The sequence below is a fragment of the Scylla paramamosain genome, chromosome 17, assembly GCF_035594125.1.
Source record: "Scylla paramamosain isolate STU-SP2022 chromosome 17, ASM3559412v1, whole genome shotgun sequence".
Classification (NCBI taxonomy): domain Eukaryota; kingdom Metazoa; phylum Arthropoda; class Malacostraca; order Decapoda; family Portunidae; genus Scylla; species Scylla paramamosain.
Genome location: NC_087167.1, coordinates 9,786,515 through 9,805,785, shown reverse-complemented (window position 1 = coordinate 9,805,785; position 19,271 = coordinate 9,786,515). Strand labels below are relative to the sequence as shown.

The window sequence follows — 19,271 nt, the reverse complement described above, 5'->3', positions numbered from 1 at the left end:
CTAGCATATTTCCCTACTTTATTGCTTCAGCCTCTTTATTGACTCCTCCCCTGATGTACCTCGTCCCGGCCCACTGCCTCTCTCCTCTCCCTTCCACCATCAGGCACCCGCTGCGCCGTGCTTTGGGACAGAAAGGGACCAGCAGACCATCCTGAAACGTTGCTTAATTATTTGTTTACCTCGCCCCGAAGAAAACGGATGTAATGACGGAGAGGTGACTGAAAACGCGTAAGGAATAAGAACTCCTACTTGCAAGTGAATCATTGGTTAAATGTCATGGTCTGTTTGAATTTATTATAGGAAATGTCTACCCGTTTTGATTTAATTTGTCAGTATATCGGTGCACTGAAGGCTAAACGTGGTGCAGTAAAGGTTTATTTATCTGTCTACCTGCGTACTCATCTATTTGTCTGCTTCACTATCTCTCTCTCTCTCTCTCTCTCTCTCTCTCTCTCTCTCTCTCTCTCTCTCTCTCTCTCTCTCTCTCTCTCTCTCTCTCTCTCTCTCTCTTACCATATATCTCTAGCTACAGTGAAGAGTAAAAAGCCCGAAAAAAAACATTCAATCTGTTTTTAGGATGCGCACCAGGACTGTTCTTTCAGCACGCAGGGACAACCACACACGCGGGGAGGAAAGGCAAGGCTGCACACTTTGCCAGTCCACTACAGTATAAAGGGTCAGATAATCAATGTATTGGCTTAATTCCGCAATTATTGGATAATGAAAATATACATTACACGTGGTGCTGAGCGTCGCGTCTTGTGCATCGGGCTCTCCGTGACTGGGGCGTATATTTAGTTATCTATTTAGGTTAGGTTAGATAAGGTTAGGTTATTTAGGTTAGGTATGGTATGGAGTGTTTGATTATTTACTACACTGAGAACTAGAGAGCAAAGTAATATAACTGGATGATATTCAGAGAGAGAGAGAGAGAGAGAGAGAGAGAGAGAGAGAGAGGGCGGATTTATTTCAGTCAGGCATTCTCAGTTTTCCTGTAACGAATTAAAACCTTCATTATCTCCACGCTCCTCTCCGGTTCTGTCTCGGGCGAGGAAGCACAGGAGCATGCGAACAGGATCATTATTATTCCAGCAGTCCCGGAGCCTTCCTAGTATTAAATTGCTGTACGTGTCTCTTGCTCTACAGACTTAATTTTCGATCATTACAATTTAGCGCCTTAATTTTTCCATTTTTCACCAAACTTTTATTTTGAAATTCGTGCTCGGAGCGTAAAAATGCAAATTTACTGGATCCCCTGGGCTCTTTTGTGATAAAAACTTTCCGGGTTTTCTCCTGATAGCATCGTAAGACCGAATGGCTTCTACAATTGTGCTGAAACTCCTCGTGGATTTCTCAGTACCTCACCACCTTTACTTGTTGCCTTCTGTAAATGTTGCTTAATCTGCAGATACTAATGTGAAGTATAATTATAAGTTGTCTTCATTTCTTTTAATATCAACGTGCCTTTGAGAGAATCCAGTGATAAGGAAACATGTAACTAATCTTGCTAATTATCGCGTTAAAAAAATAAAATAAAACTTGTCCATTTATCTTTGCACGCAGTTAAAAATAAATAAATAAATAAATAAATAGATACTTGACACCAGAAAAACCTCCACTGAGATTTTTTTTTTTTTCCCCCACAATAATAAGTACGCAAATGCCACAATGTACACTTGGGCCCCGCATTGCACCACCACCACCACCAGCCCTGTCAGCCACACTGCTTCCACTGTTCCCCTTTATCGCAAACACACACAAAAAAAAAAAAAAAAAAACGCAACCCGCCGTATATTCTCCACATTCATATATATCAATGTGGCATGAATCACTTCCGCCGGGAAATAAAGCCAATCAAAGGTGATGCATGGGGTCAATATTGCTGCGGGAATGAATATTATCGCCACGTGCCCAAATCTACCATTACACCGACACATGGATATTTCTCCCTTCATAACACGCGACAGGCTTTTCTGCTGCCTCGATACATACCACGTGACGCCCGATAACCTTCAAGTCTAAGGGCCGAGTAGTAGTAGTAGCAGTAGTAGTAGTAGTAGTAGTAGTAGTAGTAGTAGTAGTAGTAGTAGTAGTAGTAGTAGTAGTAGTAGTAGTAATTTTTGTTGTTCTTGTTGTTGCTGCTGTTGTTGCTGTTGTTGTTGTTGGTGGTGGTGGTGTTGTTGTTGTAGTAATTAGTTGTAATAGTTATTTTCATGTTCTCAGTTTGTTAATTAATTGCATGTCTTGTTCTTTCCGCGGCCCCGCTACTAAAGATCCACTTAATCTCAACTTTATTCTGTCATTCTGTCTTTATTTCATTACTGTAAGTGTTAAACAATATTGTCACTGTTTCAGAAAGCCAACTACACCAGAATTATTCAATTACTTGAGGAGTAGGGCCGAATAATGAAACTGAAAGGGATGAAAGGACCATTCATTAATTTTTCTCATTGTATTGGCAAACACACACACACACACACACACACACACACACACACACACACACACACACACACACACACACACACACACACACACACACACACACACACTCAACTTTAAGAGCTCCGGAGCATCCTCGTGTAAGTCAGCTGATCTTTTTCTGCTCTATATTTCCTTATGTTCATATGCAATTGTTAAAACTCTGGAATCCTGCCTATCCACGACCTGGCACTTTTAAGACACAAGGATCAACACACCCTCAAAACACTAAACTGCCCAAACTCTTTCACGACTCTTCATGCAAACTTTCAGATAGTGGCAGTTAGTGGACTTTTTAGAACTCTTTTTGTCCTTAACAATTTTTCCTATTTGAAAGTAGTAGTAGTAGTAGTAGTAGTAGTAGTAGTAGTAGTAGTAGTAGTAGTAGTAGTAGTAGTAGTAGTAGTAGTAATAATAATAATAATAATAATAATAATAATAATAATAATAATAATAATAATAATAAGATGTAATCAAAAGTAACCCTTTCTATACACGTAGGGTGACACGACGGAGCCACAGAGGCGTGTTACAGGCAATGACAAGAACGCGACACTCCCAACCAGTGAACTGACAATCTTCTCACCTCAACACGTCGCCGCTTTAGTCTTATAAGAAACTACAGGATGTTTATGGATTTTTAGACTCGTACTAAATTTACCAACTCACTTTTTACCAACATCTAAATTTAGTCATCACCTTCCACCGTTCTAACTCCCAATCTGCCTCGCCAATTTTCTCCTTCTGGTCTCTCATTTTCCCATTTAGCAAACTTTCACTGCTTTAACCACACCTGTTTCTCACCGTATCTTTACTTTTAGAATCTCTCCATTATTGCCTCAAGGTTTTGGCTGAGATTTGTTCGTAATAAGGACAAGTTTTCATAATTATTGTTTTGTACATATTCTTCCTCTGCTGTCATTTTCATCACGTCTTCTTTACCAAATAAATTTCTTTGACACATTTTTGTTCTCTCTTCTTTCACTAGAATTCCTCACTTGTCTGAAAAATGCATATGTATGCTTCTATTCTCGTCCTTCAGAGTATTAACGTCTTAATTAACTCACTTCTCTCATTCACCATCAATTTTCTGCAAGCCCCAGCAAATAGCTAGTTCCTTTAACTCCATTACTTCCCATTCCACTTTTTCTCATCTCCCATTTTCCGACCATTCTCCATGTTGTCTTCATATTTGCTTCACATCCCAGACTAAATCCTCCGTCTTTTATCAGATGCAAGAATTCCTTCATCCTTTTCCTATTTTCGACTTTCCGTCTCACACATTTTCACGAAAAAAAAGAAAAATCACAGTTTCACCTTTGCTTTACATCCTTCACACTTCACACTTCCTGCGTCCCTTTCTTTTACCGAATACAAGAATTCTCTCAACCTTTTGCTTTCTATGTTTTCCTTGGTTCTTTTCACGAAACTAAGCCTCACTTTCAAATAACTATCGCGAAATGGTCTCAGAACTCCACGCTCACCCTGATCTTTTCACCACCTTTACATCCACTAGTCTCTCTTTTCTCTCTTTTCCTCGTCAGTCAGGCATCATTCTCGCAATCATCGCCCGCCAATACTTCATTTTCTAATCAGCCACCTCCTCATCTCACACAGGGATATCTAAAGGCACGTGTCTCATTAGGTTCATCATGTGTGTTCTATCATTAATCCTCTTCACACAACGTCCTTTAGTTATCCTCCCTCGTTATTCCCTTCAGAACACACTCCTTATGAAGCAATTACTCCATCCCTACCATTGTCTTCTCTCTCTGCATCAACATTGACTATTAAATTCGCTCCCTATCTCTCTGCCTCTGCTTTATTTTCTTGCAACGTTCCCTCCGCAGTTCCCTTTCCTCTTCTGCTTTCTTTTCTCCCTCCATTTCCAAGTGCATGAGTAAGAATTGTTCTCTCTCTCTCTCTCTCTCTCTCTCTCTCTCTCTCTCTCTCTCTCTCTCTCTCTCTCTCTCTCTCTCTCTCTCTCTCTGATTATTATGATGATAATGATGAAACAGGACAAAGAAAATGGATGGAAGAAAGAGAATAAGAATGAGAAGAAGAAGAAGAAGAAGAAGAAGAAGAAGAAGAAGAAGAAGAAGAAGAAGAAGAAGAAGAAGAAGAAGAAGAAAAGAAAAGAAAAAAAAACGAAAAAGAAAAAGAAGAAGAAGAAGAAGAAGAAGAAGAAAACGAAAAAATAGAAGAAGAAGAAGAAGAAGAAGAAGAAGAAGAAGAAGAAGAAGAAGAAGAAGAAGAAGAAGAAGAAGAAGAAGAAGAAGAAGAAGAAGAAAGAAGAAGAAGAAGAAGAAGAAGAAGAAGAAGAAGAAGAAGAAGAAGAGGAAGAAGAAGAAGAAGAAGAGCAAAAAAGAAAGAATAAAACAACAACAACAACAACAACACAATAAAAAAACAAAAGAAGAACAAAAAAATGAAAAAAAAACATATGAATAAGAAAAGAGAAGAAACAGAAAACAAAAGAACACACACACACACACACACACACACACACACACACACACACACACACACATCGAATGCGCACCTGGAAGCACCATCATCTTCTACTCAGGACTAATTACTGCAAACTCTGAGGAACCTTGAGAAATTACTAAACTTCAATAGCACAAGCAGCGAAAGAGGAGGAGGAGGAGGAGGAGGAGGAAATTGTGGAGAGGAATGGTTGGGTAAAGAGGGAAAGACGAACGCAAGAACGGAAGTTGGGTTGAGGAGGTAAAAGACGAAAGGTCGAGGTGGAAGGAAAGAAGGAAGATGAAGAGAAGGAGAAATGCAGTCCGCTCGGCTGGGAAATTGAAAGAAAGACCTCCTCTAATGAAGACACGAGGAGAAAGACATGAATGAAAGTGGAATGAAAGAATGTTGACTGGACAGGAAGAGAAAAGGAGACAAAAAGGAGAAGCAAAAAAGTCATAATGTGAAGCAAACAGAGAGAAAGATGAAGCTGGTTAGAGAGAGAGAGAGAGAGAGAGAGAGAGAGAGAGAGAGAGAGAGAGAGAGAGAGAGAGAGAGAGAGAGAGAGAGAGAGAGAGAGAGAGAGAGAGAGAGAGAGAGAGAGAGAGAGAGAGAGAGCAAACAGGATACAGGCACGGAGGCGGACGCACAAATAAAAATGGAGGAAGATAGAGAGAAGACAAATATAAACGCGGAAAGAGAGAGAGAGAAGAAGACAAACAGGAGAGCGGCAGCCGGCCACACCAAGACCACGCCAAGAAAGGCCATTAGCACGCCAGGTTCAGCCTCCGTGTAGGCGTGGCGAGCTGACGGCGACTCCCTTACGCTGCCAAGGTTCCAGTAGTGGCTTAATGGGGAGGAAGACATGGCAGAGAGAGAGAGAGAGAGAGAGAGAGAGAGAGAGAGAGAGAGAGAGAGAGAGAGAGAGAGAGAGAGAGAGAGAGAGAGAGAGAGAGAGAGAGAGAGAGAGAGAGAGAGAGAGAGAGAGAGTCATGGAATAAAGCAGTGGAAAATCTGGGACGAACAATAAGTGTGCAAATTATATAACTTAAAAATGTGTGTGTGTGTGTGTGTGTGTGTGTGTGTGTGTGTGTGTGTGTGTGTGTGTGCGCGCGTCTACATATGTATAAAACTAAATTAACAACACAATTAACGGAAACGAGTAAATGTCCACTAGTTTGATAATCTCATTAGCACAACAAAACATTCCGTTCCATCTTTGTTGTTGTTGTTGCTGTTGTTGTTGTTGTTGTTGTTATGGTTGTTAGAGGTGGTAGTGGCGATGGTCCATCAAAAAGGTGTGTGTATATGTTGTTGTGTTCGTTGCTACAGTCAATTTGTCTATTTGTTCACAGCCACCTTTTTCAGTTCTCGTCGTTCCCTCCACACAATTAGTGAGTCCGTGTGTGGCCATAAGCCGTGAGGGGAACAACCACGGAATTAATACTTAAGAGAAAATAGAATAACAAAGCGACTCATCCACTCACTGCCCATCACTTCTGTTCCTTTCAGGCAGCCACGCACACCCCTCCTGGCGCGGCAACTCCAATCGTTTTTAGTTTTCCTTTTCGAGGTTATCTATATTTTGCATTAAAAGCGTATGCATAAAATGTATCAGAAAATTCTATATAATAATCAGCGTTGTATATTATAATCGGACTTATCAGCAGCAGTAATTACGAAACAGTTATGAAACAAGGGCCTTACTGAGGTTTCTTCAAGTGCCAGAACAATAAGCTGGTTTTGCTTTGTTTTGCATGTCAGATTTCCCGCCCACCACATCTGCGTACAATCCCTTGAGACCTTGTTAGTCAGCCTGTTACTCCAGTTGTTACCTTCTCCTCTTGCCACATGTGCTGTTCATCATGATTATGCTCTGACAAAGACCTAACCTCCTGTTACGTCTTTTATCAATGCTGTTTTTTTTTTTATAGCTCTTCTATTATAACACTGCCTTCTCCATTAATGTTTTAGTGCTGTCCTTGACTCGTGTTTCCAGTGACAACGACAGCTTTCACATCCCAAAAAGAAAAGAAAAAAAGGTCATTGAAGTAGAAATACAATACTTATGGGTCTCGTGTTTCAAAAGATTTAGTTACAAAAACTCTCACGATTTGTGTAACTACAAAAAAATGCTATATGTGTTTTTCTTTTACTCGTGAGGATAGAAGGGATATCCTTGCGTGTTCGTTCGAGATATAGAAAGTGTGTGTGTGTGTGTGTGTGTGTGTGTGTGTGTGTGTGTGTGTGTGTGTGTGTGTGTGTGTGTGTGTGTGTGTGTGTGTGTGTGTGTGTGTGTGTGTGTGTGTGTGAGAGAGAGAGAGAGAGAGAGAGAGAGAGAGAGAGAGAGAGAGAGAGAGAGAGAGAGAGAGAGAGAGAGGACAAACAGACAGACAGACAAACTGGAACTTCGGCTTAGCTTTGACGCATTCAGGATCTGGCTAGACGGCAACGCGAAATGCAGCGACTCTTTGTTGGGGGAGTCAGGGAGAGACGGTCAGCTGGGAGGGCGGGAGGGAGAGATGGCTGGAACGTTCCCTGGACTGGAATGTGACAGTGAGGGCGCCAAACCAACACCCACCTATACTTTGGTCTCAGGGCGCTGTAGCCTTTATATAGAAGGGAATGGGATGCAGCCACCGCCAACCCTGCGTGCGTGGAATAGCCGCCATGGAGGTGTGCAGAGGGGGTGACGGGTGGCGTGACTGAGCCGTTGTGGGTCTGCCTGAGCGGCTTGGTCAGGGAAGGGGATCAGTCAAGTGTGTAGCCTCCCCGCTCCCCAAGTCAAGTAAATCCCCTGCATATCGCCTCAGCTCCGGGATATGTATGTATTCTCAAGGCTTTCTCTCTCTCTCTCTCTCTCTCTCTCTCTCTCTCTCTCTCTCTCTCTCTCTCTCTCTCTCTCTCGTTGGTTCTCTCTTTCCCTGGTAGCCTTCACACGTGCCTATCTCCCACTCCCCTCCCTCATCCTTTCACGCATTCAATTTTCTTTTTGGATTCTATTCCCCCTCCCTCTCGCATTCACTCCTTTTTCCTGCTCTTATCAAAGGAAAACATTTATTCTTTTTCTCCACACAACTCTCACCTTTTCTGTGCCTTATGTATCTTTCTATGGAGGCAGGTCCTTAACACAACACAGTAAGCATCCTTGTTTTCTCTATGGAGAAGCATCTTCCCTCTTATCTCTCACATAACAACCTGTCCTCTATTCTCTCCTTTCTCTGCCTCCTCCCTCCCTCTTCACGTCACTCTAGTGCTGACTACAGACCTGGGTAAAGAAGGCCACGTTAGGTAAACAACTGTGGCTATTTATGTCTTCAAAACAGCTTCACAATTCTTCACTACTCCAGGGTAACCTTTTCTTCTTCCACTATGATAGTCTTCTTTACGCATTACCTCATGTTTTCTCAGGGTGTTGTATGTCTAGAATACTGATGTTATTTTTATAATCGATGAACAGTATTTGTATTTTTTGTGTTATCTTGTTTTTTCTTGCTCCTTAGTTGTGAATTTAGTGTAATTTCAACTTGATTCAAATTTTATTATATATATATATATATATATATATATATATATATATATATATATATATATATATATATATATATATATATATATATATATATATATATATATATATCATGTACCGGAAAGACCGGTCAAAATAAAAAAAAAATGTTAGGAGGAGGCAGTAGACACCTGCCGAAACGATAATTACTCCCAGTGAGGTCTAAAGCACTGTTCAGGGGGTGCTGTGAACTTATCATTAAACCCAGCTGTGACCTCACTGAACGTTTCCCTTTGTGTCTCACAACACAAGGGGGTAGTCACAAGCCTGCCCTCTAAAGACAACTCTCTTCCTCCACACAAAACTACAAGCACCTAATAACACACACACCCTTCACTCCAAAAATTTTAAAATCATGGCGACTCCTACACCAGCCTCGGAGTCCCCATCTGGGGAGGGACCATAAATGTCCCCAGGTCGGACTGCCTTTCCGTCGACGACCCTAAGTGTCTTGACACCCCCCTCAACTTTTTCTTCATTAACTTCTGCAACATTCGCGGTCTAAGATCTAATTTTCAATCTGTAGAACACCACCTCTCCTCTTCTAAACCTCATCTTCTTTTCCTCACTGAAACTCAGGTGTCTGAGGCAACTGACAGTAGCCCCTTTTCTGTTCCCTCCTACTTTCTCTATCCTCATTTTCGATCCAAAGCTGGATGCTGCGTTTATGTGCGCAATGACTTAACCTGCTCTCGTGCCCACGCTCTTGAATCTTCCGAGTTTTCCACCATCTGGCTACGACTACAGAGTCATTCTCATACTAAATTTATCTGTGCTGTATACCTCTCTCCTAACTCCTCTGACTATAAGAAATTCTTTGACTACTTAACTTCCAAAGTGGAGCACATTCTGACCCTCTTCCCTTTTGCAGAGATCTCCATTCTTGGAGACTTCAATGTTCACCACCAGCTTTGGCTTTCCTCTCCCTTCACTGACCATCCTGGTGAACTAGCCTACAACTTTGCTATCCTCCATGACCTAGAGCAATTGGTGCAACACCCTACTCGTATTCCTGACCGTCTTGGAGATACGCCCAACATTCTTGACCTTTTCCTGACCTCTAATCCTTCTGCTTATGCTGTCACCCTTTCTTCTCCGTTGGGCTCCTCCGATCACAATCTCATATCTTTATCTTGTCCTATCACTCCAATCCCTCCTCAGGATCCCCCTAAGCGAAGGTGCCTCTGGCGTTTTGCCTCTGCTAGTTGGGGGGACCTGAGGCGGTATTTGCTGATTTTCCTTGGAATGACTACTGCTTCCGTGTCAGAGACCCGTCTTTGTGTGCTGAGCGCATAACAGAGGTGATAGTGTCTGGCATGGAGGCGTACATTCCTCACTCTTTTTCTCGTCCTAAACCTTCTAAACCTTGGTTTAACACAGCTTGTTCTCGTGCTATACATGATAGAGAGGTGGCCCACAAAAGGTACTTAAGCCTTCCTTCACCAGAATCTCATGCACTTTATATTTCTGCCCGGAACCATGCCAAGTCTGTTCTCCAACTAACCAAAAACTCCTTCATTAACAGAAAATGTCAAAACCTTTCAAGATCTAACTCCCCTCGTGATTTCTGGCATCTAGCCAAAAATATCTCCAATAACTTTGCTTCTTCTTCTTCTTTCCCTCCTCTACTTCAACCAGATGGCACCACTGCTATCACATCTATTTCTAAAGCTGAACTCTTTGCTCAAACCTTTGCTAAAAACTCTACCTTGGACGATTCTGGGCTTGTTCCTCCCTCTCCTCCACCCTCTGACTACTTCATGCCTCGTATTAAAATTCTTCGTAATGATGTTTTCCATGCCCTCGCTGGCCTAAACCCTCAGAAGGCTTATGGACCTGATGGGGTCCCTCCTATTGTTCTCCGAAACTGTGCCTCCGTGCTTGCACCTTGCCTAGTCAAACTCTTTCAGCTCTGTCTGTCAACATCTACCTTTCCTTCTTGCTGGAAGTTTGCCTACATTCAACCTGTTCCTAAAAAGGGTGACCGCTCTAATCCCTCAAACTACCGTCCTATTGCTTTAATTTCCTGCTTATCTAAAGTTTTTGAATCTATCCTCAACAGGAAGATTCTTAAACATCTATCACTTCACAACCTTCTATCTGATCGCCAGTATGGGTTCCGTCAAGGCCGCTCGACTGGTGATCTTCTGGCTTTCCTTACTGAGTCTTGGTCATCCTCTTTTAGAGACTTTGGTGAAACTTTTGCTGTTGCCTTGGACATATCAAAAGCCTTTGATAGAGTCTGGCACAAAGCTTTGATTTCCAAACTACCCTCCTACGGTTTCTATCCTTCTCTCTGTAACTTCATCTCAAGTTTCCTTTCTGACCGTTCTATTGCTGCTGTGGTAGACGGTCACTGTTCTTCTCCTAAATCTATTAACAGTGGTGTTCCTCAGGGTTCTGTCCTGTCACCCACTCTCTTCTTATTATTCATTAATGATCTTCTAAAACAAACTTCTTGTCCTATCCACTCCTATGCTGATGATACCACCCTGCACTTTTCCACGTCTTTTCATAGACGTCCAACCCTTCAGGAGGTAAACATATCACGCAGGGAAGCCACAGAACGCCTGACTTCTGATCTTTCTAAAATTTCTGATTGGGGCAGAGCAAACTTGGTATTGTTCAATGCCTCAAAAACTCAATTCCTCCATCTATCAACTCGACACAATCTTCCAGACAACTATCCCTCTTCTTCAATGACACTCAACTGTCCCCTCTTCTACACTGAACATCCTCGGTCTGTCCTTTACTTATAATCTGAACTGGAAACTTCACATCTCATCTCTAGCTAAAACAGCTTCCATGAAGTTAGGTGTTCTGAGACGTCTCCGCCAGTTTTTCTCACCCCCACCCAGCTGCTAACTCTGTACAAGGGCCTTATCCGTCCATGTATGGAGTATGCTTCACATGTCTGGGGGGTTCCACTCATACTGCTGTTCTAGACAGGGTGGAATCAAAAGCTTTTCGTCTCATCAACTCCTCTCCTCTAACTGACTGTCTTCAGCCTCTCTCTCACCGCCGCAATGTTGCATCTCTAGCTGTCTTCTACCGCTATTTTCATGCTAACTGCTCTTCTGATCTTGCTAACTGCATGCCTCCCCTCCTTCCGCGGCCTCGCTGCACAAGACTTTCTTCTTTCTCTCACTCCTATTCTGTCCACCTCTCTAACGCAAGAGTTAACCAGTATTCTCAATCATTCATCCCTTTCTCTGGTAAACTCTGGAACTCCTTGCCTGCTTCTGTATTTCCACCTTCCTATGACTTGAATTCCTTCAAGAGGGAGGTTTCAAGACACTTATCCACCAATTTTTGACCACTGCTTTGACCCTTTTAGGGACTGGCATTTCAGTGGGCATTTTTTTTTATTAGATTTTTGTTGCCCTTGGCCAGTATCCTTCCTACATAAAAAAAAAAAAAAAAAAAAAAAAAAAGAAATACCATTCCCTACAAAAAAAAACTATAAGTAGAAGAACAAAGAGAGAGAGAGAGAGAGAGAGAGAGAGAGAGAGAGAGAGAGAGAGAGAGAGAGAGAGAGAGAGAGAGAGAGAGAGAGAGAGAGAGAGAGAGAGGCCAGTTTATTTCTGTGTCCAGTATTAGACGGTCTATAGAAAAATAAATAAATAAAAACAGTGAAAAACAGTGATAGCCAAATCTCCAATTATGGAGATTTGGCAAGGAAAAAAAAAAAAAAAAAATGTTGAAAATGTTCTCCACTTTGGAAGTCAAGTAGTTACAAAATTTTCCATAGGCGGACAAATTAGGTACACAGTACAAATGGATTTTGTGAGTTACACTTAGCCAGACGGAGGGATATTCTAAATACACATGGGCACGAAAGCAAGGTACGCCATAACACATAAAGACACAACCTACTTTGGAATGAAACTGAGGGTTGAGAAAGTGAAAAGGAACAGAAAAGGGTCTGTTGTCGGTGGCCTCGGTGAAGATTTCAGTGAGGAAAAGAAAGTGAGATTTGGAAGAGGTGAGGTGTTGCTCCACAGATCGGAAGGAAGATCGAATATATATATATATATATATATATATATATATATATATATATATATATATATATATATATATATATATATATATATATATATATATATATATATATATATATATACACACTAATTTGTTTTAAAAGAACTCATACATAAAGGTTTTGTTATCACGGATTATATTTTTTGACAAAGTTTGTTAAACAAAGACATTTTCTAAGTCAAGGGAAAAAATGTTTATTTCTTTTTCCGCTCTTTCATATGCTGCTCTTCTCTTATAACAATGGACGTCAGTTATTTTTGGCAGCTACTTGCCTTGAAAGGCATGAACGGGTGGCTCTGATTAACTCCCATGCCGCTGACGTTCAGGACAAGTAAGGTAACAAGCCAGGGACACAGAGCTATACTGGCGTCCCTCAACACTAACACGACGTAAGAACGAGGGAACCTAATTTTCGTAAAAGCATTGTCCTTTATGCCTCCATCTAATACCATCTTCCTACGAGGCTAAATATACTGACAAAGGAAATCCATCAGCAGAGTGCGTCCTTCTGCGAGTCCCAGGCAGCCCGTCACCCGTGCTGATCACCTCCCGCGCTTTCTCACTGAGAATAAGACCTTTTCTCATAAACGCATTTAATATGTTTCAAAAATAAAGACGCAGCTCAGATACACACACTCAAGCCCTTTATGTAACCTGTGCTTATTGGAAATCCGCGAAGGTCGGCAACGGCACGCACCGCACGCATGGCAGCTTCGCACTGCCGCCGCGACATGGCCGTGGAAGTCATTAGTATGTTCTTTATTATTAATAGACAGTATGATGCTCAGGCACGCTCTCCCTAAATATATCAAATTCACAGAATCTGGTGGAATTCTCTTAATTTTCAACCAATACAAAATAGCGCCTCCAATCGCGTGCCTCGTGCTCCTCTGGCCGCACATACCCCACAGATCACATGACCATGTAGATCCAGGAGTACGTGGCTCCAGTTAACTAAGGTCTTATTCAGTTACACGAGTTCTTATCAGCTTCCTGTTTTGGAATACAATGCTTATCGGCATCACAGCGGAACACGATTATGGCATGTCAGTCTCAGCATGGTGTGTGAGCCGGGCAGGGCGAGGAATGTGGATAAGAACCAATTTACACGGGTGTTGCCAGCTTTCGTCTTTGGCGACACTGAAGAATAATTGCATTAGTGACTGTTTCGTTTGGCTGGGGATTCCCAGCTGCGTGTTCTCCCCTCACGGCCACCCGTGGAATATGAACGATATGAAGAAGTTACCGAAATGCTCAACGCTCACCACAAGTCCTGCTCAGTATCAGCTCAGCCCGTCCTTCCCTACCGCCGACACCATAACACCTGCATCTCACGCCGCGCAGCTGCAACACTCCATTAACCGCCAGTTGCAATGGAATAATTGATGAGACACCACAACCACCGCTATCACTACAGCGAGACAAGAGGCATACACCGCGGAAACAACACAACGCAATACTCCACTATGAAAAAAAATAAATAAATAAATAAAACACCACAAGTCATACTATGCTACGCGAATAACATTATAACATTTTTTAGTCTTCATATTTCAACTGTAATATTTTATGAAACAAAAATACATGAAGATTTTTCCCTATATAAACTGAGTGCGAGTTGCTTAATGTTTTTTTTTCTTTCACAATCGTTACACTTCAACCCAAATCCTTTGTAGATATCCGGTATTTTATTAGGTAATTCATCCAGATCTCTCTCTCTCTCTCTCTCTCTCTCTCTCTCTCTCTCTCTCTCTCTCTCTCTCTCTCTCTCTCTCTCTCTTACCCTGGCATCCGGACAGTTGTTGTCGACGTTCTTGGTGCTGATGACGAGCTGCTCCCGCTGCAGCACCAGGGAGTCCGAGGTGAGGATGAGCTTCACGGGCTGGGGCTTAGACTTGCCGTCGCTCACACTGACCAGGCCCGCGTGCATCTGCAGAGAGGGGTGAGAGGAGTGTTAACGGGCGTATATATAGGAGGATCACCAGGGAATACAAACCATACGAGTACAAGTGCAATAATCCGCGGCATACGTTATTTGTCTCTAAAGGTTAATCGAATGAGTTGATCAAATGTTCATTTATACCGTGACAAAAGTGACTTAATAATTCTAGTAGAAGAAGGTGACTTCTCTTTCTTTCGGTGTAAGTACATAATTCTCAAAAGCTAATAACTTCAAATCAACATAAAAGTATATGTTTAATATCCCAGTTTTTCTGTATTGAGATAAAAAAAAAATGGAAAGAAAAAAATAAGCTTGAATACTTGAATAATCTCTTACAGAGTCCTCAGATTTTCATCAGGAGCGTGTGTCTCAGAGGAGAACAACCGCTTCTGATTCAGAAACTTTTCTCTCGCGGGATTGGCGGCGCGAGGCAGACTAACGTGTCCTTTGTTGTTAAGAATTCATTCCTGCAGGAAAACTTTCATACAATTTACCAGCTCCTCTGTTGTTCTTGTTCCTTTGTTAACACTGCCAGTTTCTTGTCAATGGACACCCAAATCTTTGACTTAAACAGTACTAAGTTTAATTTTCTAGACTTCTAAAAGTATGTTCACTATTTCGATATGTGTGTGAGTGAGTTCAGGAGTCACTTACGTATATAGGAGGTGCAATACCCACATCATGTCAGGGAAAGAAACCATCGAAAATGAATGAAATAAACACTTTCCAGTAGCCTGCGTATTTTGTGTGTGAATATCGGGTTACATAAGTATTTCAGTTTTAATTGTGACAAGTGATGCAAACCGTTTTATCACACGGCTCACTAGTACTCACTTTACCTGATTTTAAATGGCATGCGTTTTATATATATATATATATATATATATATATATATATATATATATATATATATATATATATATATATATATATATATATATATATATATATATATATATATATATATATATATATATCAAGTTATTTTCGTATCATTTCATTTCATCGTGGCTTTTAATAATATTTGTTGTGTATTATTCCTGACGCGTGTGGCCAAGTAGCTCTGATGGTGCGGCGTCTGAAGCCTTTTACCACTCTGACTATCATTTACCAGTACTCTCAGTGATGTAAAAATGGTTTGTATAGAGAATAAAAAGAGGTAAATATTTTGTCTATTCTAAGTAACGGAGCCATTCAAGATGTTGTAGCACGAAAATAAGTGTTTGTAAGTCTGTAGGTGACTATGGAGACTCTCTGGAGGGAATTTTGTTTTCTCTGTTACAGAACTGATTAAGAGGTTGTAGTAAGAAAAATAAGCGTCTTTAAGGCTGTACGTGATCAGGAAGGAATTATCTACTAGTGAAGAGGTTCAATCGATCACGCAAGCAACTGTCAGGCCTGGTGGTTCCGAGGGACTCCCGCTGCGTCGCCCCAGCAGCGCTCCGTACCAGTGGTCTCGCGGCCAGGTCATCTCAACCACCAGCATTCCCCATAAAGCAAGAGATAAACAGTGGTATACGGTGGCGTGTCGTGTGGCTATTAAGTTGTCCGGTGACTAATTGTTATCCTGAGTCATTTGAATAATTTAATGATGCAAGAATACACGAAGAGGAGCTTCCACTGCAGCCGGTGGTAGTGGTGGTGGTGGTGGTGGTGGTGGTGAGTGTGTGGTGGTGGTGTGTGTGTGTGTGTGTGTGTGTGTGTGTGTGTGTGTGTGTGTGTGTGTGTGTGTGAGAGAGAGAGAGAGAGAGAGAGAGAGAGAGAGAGAGAGAGAGAGAGAGAGAGAGAGAGAGAGAGAGAGAGAGAGAGAGAGAGAGACTGACAGACAGACAAACAGACACAAATACATAGACAGGGGTAATAGAAAACCAGAAATGATGAACGATGCAAAAAAAAAAAAAAAATCAATGGAAAGAGGAAGATGGCAATGATAAAAGCAGCAGTATATGCTGAGTCGCCTCATCATTGCAATACAGAGTGACGCGTCCTGTTCGCTACAATTAACAGCACTTCACACGTGCCAACAAGGAGCATAATAGTGCTTTTAGTTCCCCTGAACGAGAGCTGCCGCTTGTCAGTACCTACCCTTCAGGGACCCTGTAATTACCGCCAGGGGGAAGGGAGTGTCAAATATGCATGTGTCAACAGTTTGGTAATTTGTGATTAAAATACAAAGTTGACTACAATGAAATGCAGAGAATAATATATACAAAAAGTTGAGAGAGAGAGAGAGAGAGAGAGAGAGAGAGAGAGAGAGAGAGAGAGAGAGAGAGAGAGAGAGAGAGAGAGAGAGAGAGAGAGAGAGAGAGAGAGAGAGAGAGAGAGAGAGAGAGAGAGAGAGAGAGAGAGCATATAATCAGTAAGTATTGCAAACTACTTTCAACAAGCAATTCAATAACTTTACGACAGGCATCGGAAAGTCATTATTGTGTGATATTTCCTCACCCAGCAACAATTACACACACCATAACGGGAGTGTTGTGCAGTGGAAATACAACACGAATTGTTATGCCTGAAGTGTGGACATTTTCAACATGTTTCATAAACGTAACAATAACTAACAAATCCATATACCATCGCCATGCTGCCCATTACTATCATGGCTATAAAGCGTGTTGGCATTACTGTGGTTCGCCAGCGCGTTAAAATATCCTCAAAGAGTGAATTAATCCATGAATTACTCCCTAATTTGTTATGGATTTGCGAGGGAAGCTTTCGGCATCACACATACGAGTAGCAAATTATCTAGATTTTTGGGGCAAAGGTCTTATTTTGTTTAGGTGGTCCAAATCGGTTTGCACGTCCATCTGTTAACCCTTTCACTGCGACATGAAGCAATTAGCAGCACCAGAAGCAATGCATGGAGTCTTTATAAACATCTACAAGAAAGTTAGCGATAGGAAAGAATACATGTTGCAATTTCTTCCCAGTTCAAAGATTGGATGTGGCTGTAGAACAAATAAAGATATCTCAGACTGATTGGTAATTAGGAAAAGGTGTACCAAGCAGCAGTCAAAGGTTAACTCTTTCGCCACACAGCTTGGTCTCTCAGTCTCAGATTTACTTTTTTTTTCTCAAGGTGATTTTTTTTTTTTCAGGGTGAGTTTAAAAGAATTTGAGTGTGAGGATCATCACGGCCACACTAACAACACAGGCAATGCAAGACTCACTTATTTAGGAACAAGTAGGACAAGACGAGCAGCAGCGAATACTGTGAAATTATTAAGACTAATCATAATTTTGCGAGAAAAGTATGACCATGTGCATCAGAAAAAGAAACCTAAACATAAAAATATAGCATTATGTTTCTCTTTTACTTTTTAATATAACAACGGCATCTGAATATAAAACATTTACAAAAGAAAACCCAGTATTTTACTTCCCTTTGTTCCTATATCTAAATTTGGACAATATTTAAAACAAAACAATAAATGTATTCAGAATCTGCATGACGTACTGTTTCTAATATTATTATTATTATTATTGTTATTATTATTATTATTATTATTATTATTATTATTTTCATAAACGCAAATAAAACAAGCAAGAAATAACAGTATCTTCCATTTGTTGTTTTTAGTTACAGCCTCAGTTTTCAGTTGCACACACACACAAACACACACACACACACACACACACACACACACACACACACACACACCAATGTACATTTTCAGTTTGTTGACTGCCTAAAGAATAAACCGTTTATTATTATTATTATTATTTTATTATTACACACACACACACACACACACACACACACACACACACACACACACACACACACACACACACACACACACACACACACACACACACACACACAAATTCTAATTGTTTAAAAAGAAAAATAACTTGATTTATAGAAGGCGTAAGAGTTCACCAAAAAATACAATGAGAAAATTATGATTCTTTCTGGGAGAGAGAGAGAGAGAGAGAGAGAGAGAGAGAGAGAGAGAGAGAGAGAGAGAGAGAGAGAGAGAGAGAGAGAGAGAGAGAGAGAGAGAGAGAGAGAGAGAGACTATGAGGAATAAAAAGCAACTTGAATAAAACGCAAAAAAAACAATATTAACAGTATGCTAAATGTGCCACAATACTCGACTCTAAAAAAATAAAAACGAAAGAAAACGAAAAAAAAGGAGTTAATTAATTACCCCCAAAGAGCAGGATGGAATGAAGAGTTGTAGAAAAAAATGAAAGAAACGTAATGAAAAAAAGAAAGAAGAAGAAGAAAAACAGTGGCAAGGAAAAAAAAGGCAAAATTCTCAAGGGCGGGTGAGGAGGATTTAAGTCAAGCGTGTCTATTTCTTTCTCATTATTTCCCTCCTATTCTCTTTCTTCCATATTCTTTTGTTTCTTTTTTCTTCTTTCTTTTGTTCTCCTTGTTTTCTTCTTCTTCGCCTTCTTTTCTTCTTCGTGTCATCATCATCCTCCTCCTCCTCCTCCTCCTCCTCCTCCTCCTCCTCCTCCTCCTCCTCCTCCCATCCATCACGTTTAATTACTAAGATTGAAGGCTGAGTGCCTCTCAATGTGGAGAGAGAGAGAGAGAGAGAGAGAGAGAGAGAGAGAGAGAGAGAGAGAGAGAGAGAGAGAGAGAGAGAGAGAGAGAGAGAGAGAGAGAGAGTAAACACAAATTAAAATACATGATTTATTACAGTTTTCAGTCCTTTTTAATCATTAAGTAAAGAGAAGTTAAGCCTCACTCCCTCCTCCCCCCCGGGCGTTTTTTTTTTTTTTTTTTTTTTGTTCAAAGCTAAATCCCCATTA

At 41.0% G+C, this 19,271-nt stretch overlaps 1 protein-coding gene across 2 annotated transcripts in view; it reads right to left on the bottom strand.

The window, feature by feature from the left end:
• The window catches only part of LOC135108449 (gamma-2-syntrophin-like), a 114,035-nt gene that overhangs the window by 21,972 nt on the left and 72,792 nt on the right, over positions 1-19,271 (bottom strand). For both annotated transcript variants that reach the window (XM_064019489.1, XM_064019488.1), the window contains one exon: positions 14,346-14,492. In XM_064019489.1, the coding sequence (XP_063875559.1) occupies positions 14,346-14,492 (147 nt within the window). The remainder of the gene's footprint in view (positions 1-14,345; positions 14,493-19,271) is intronic.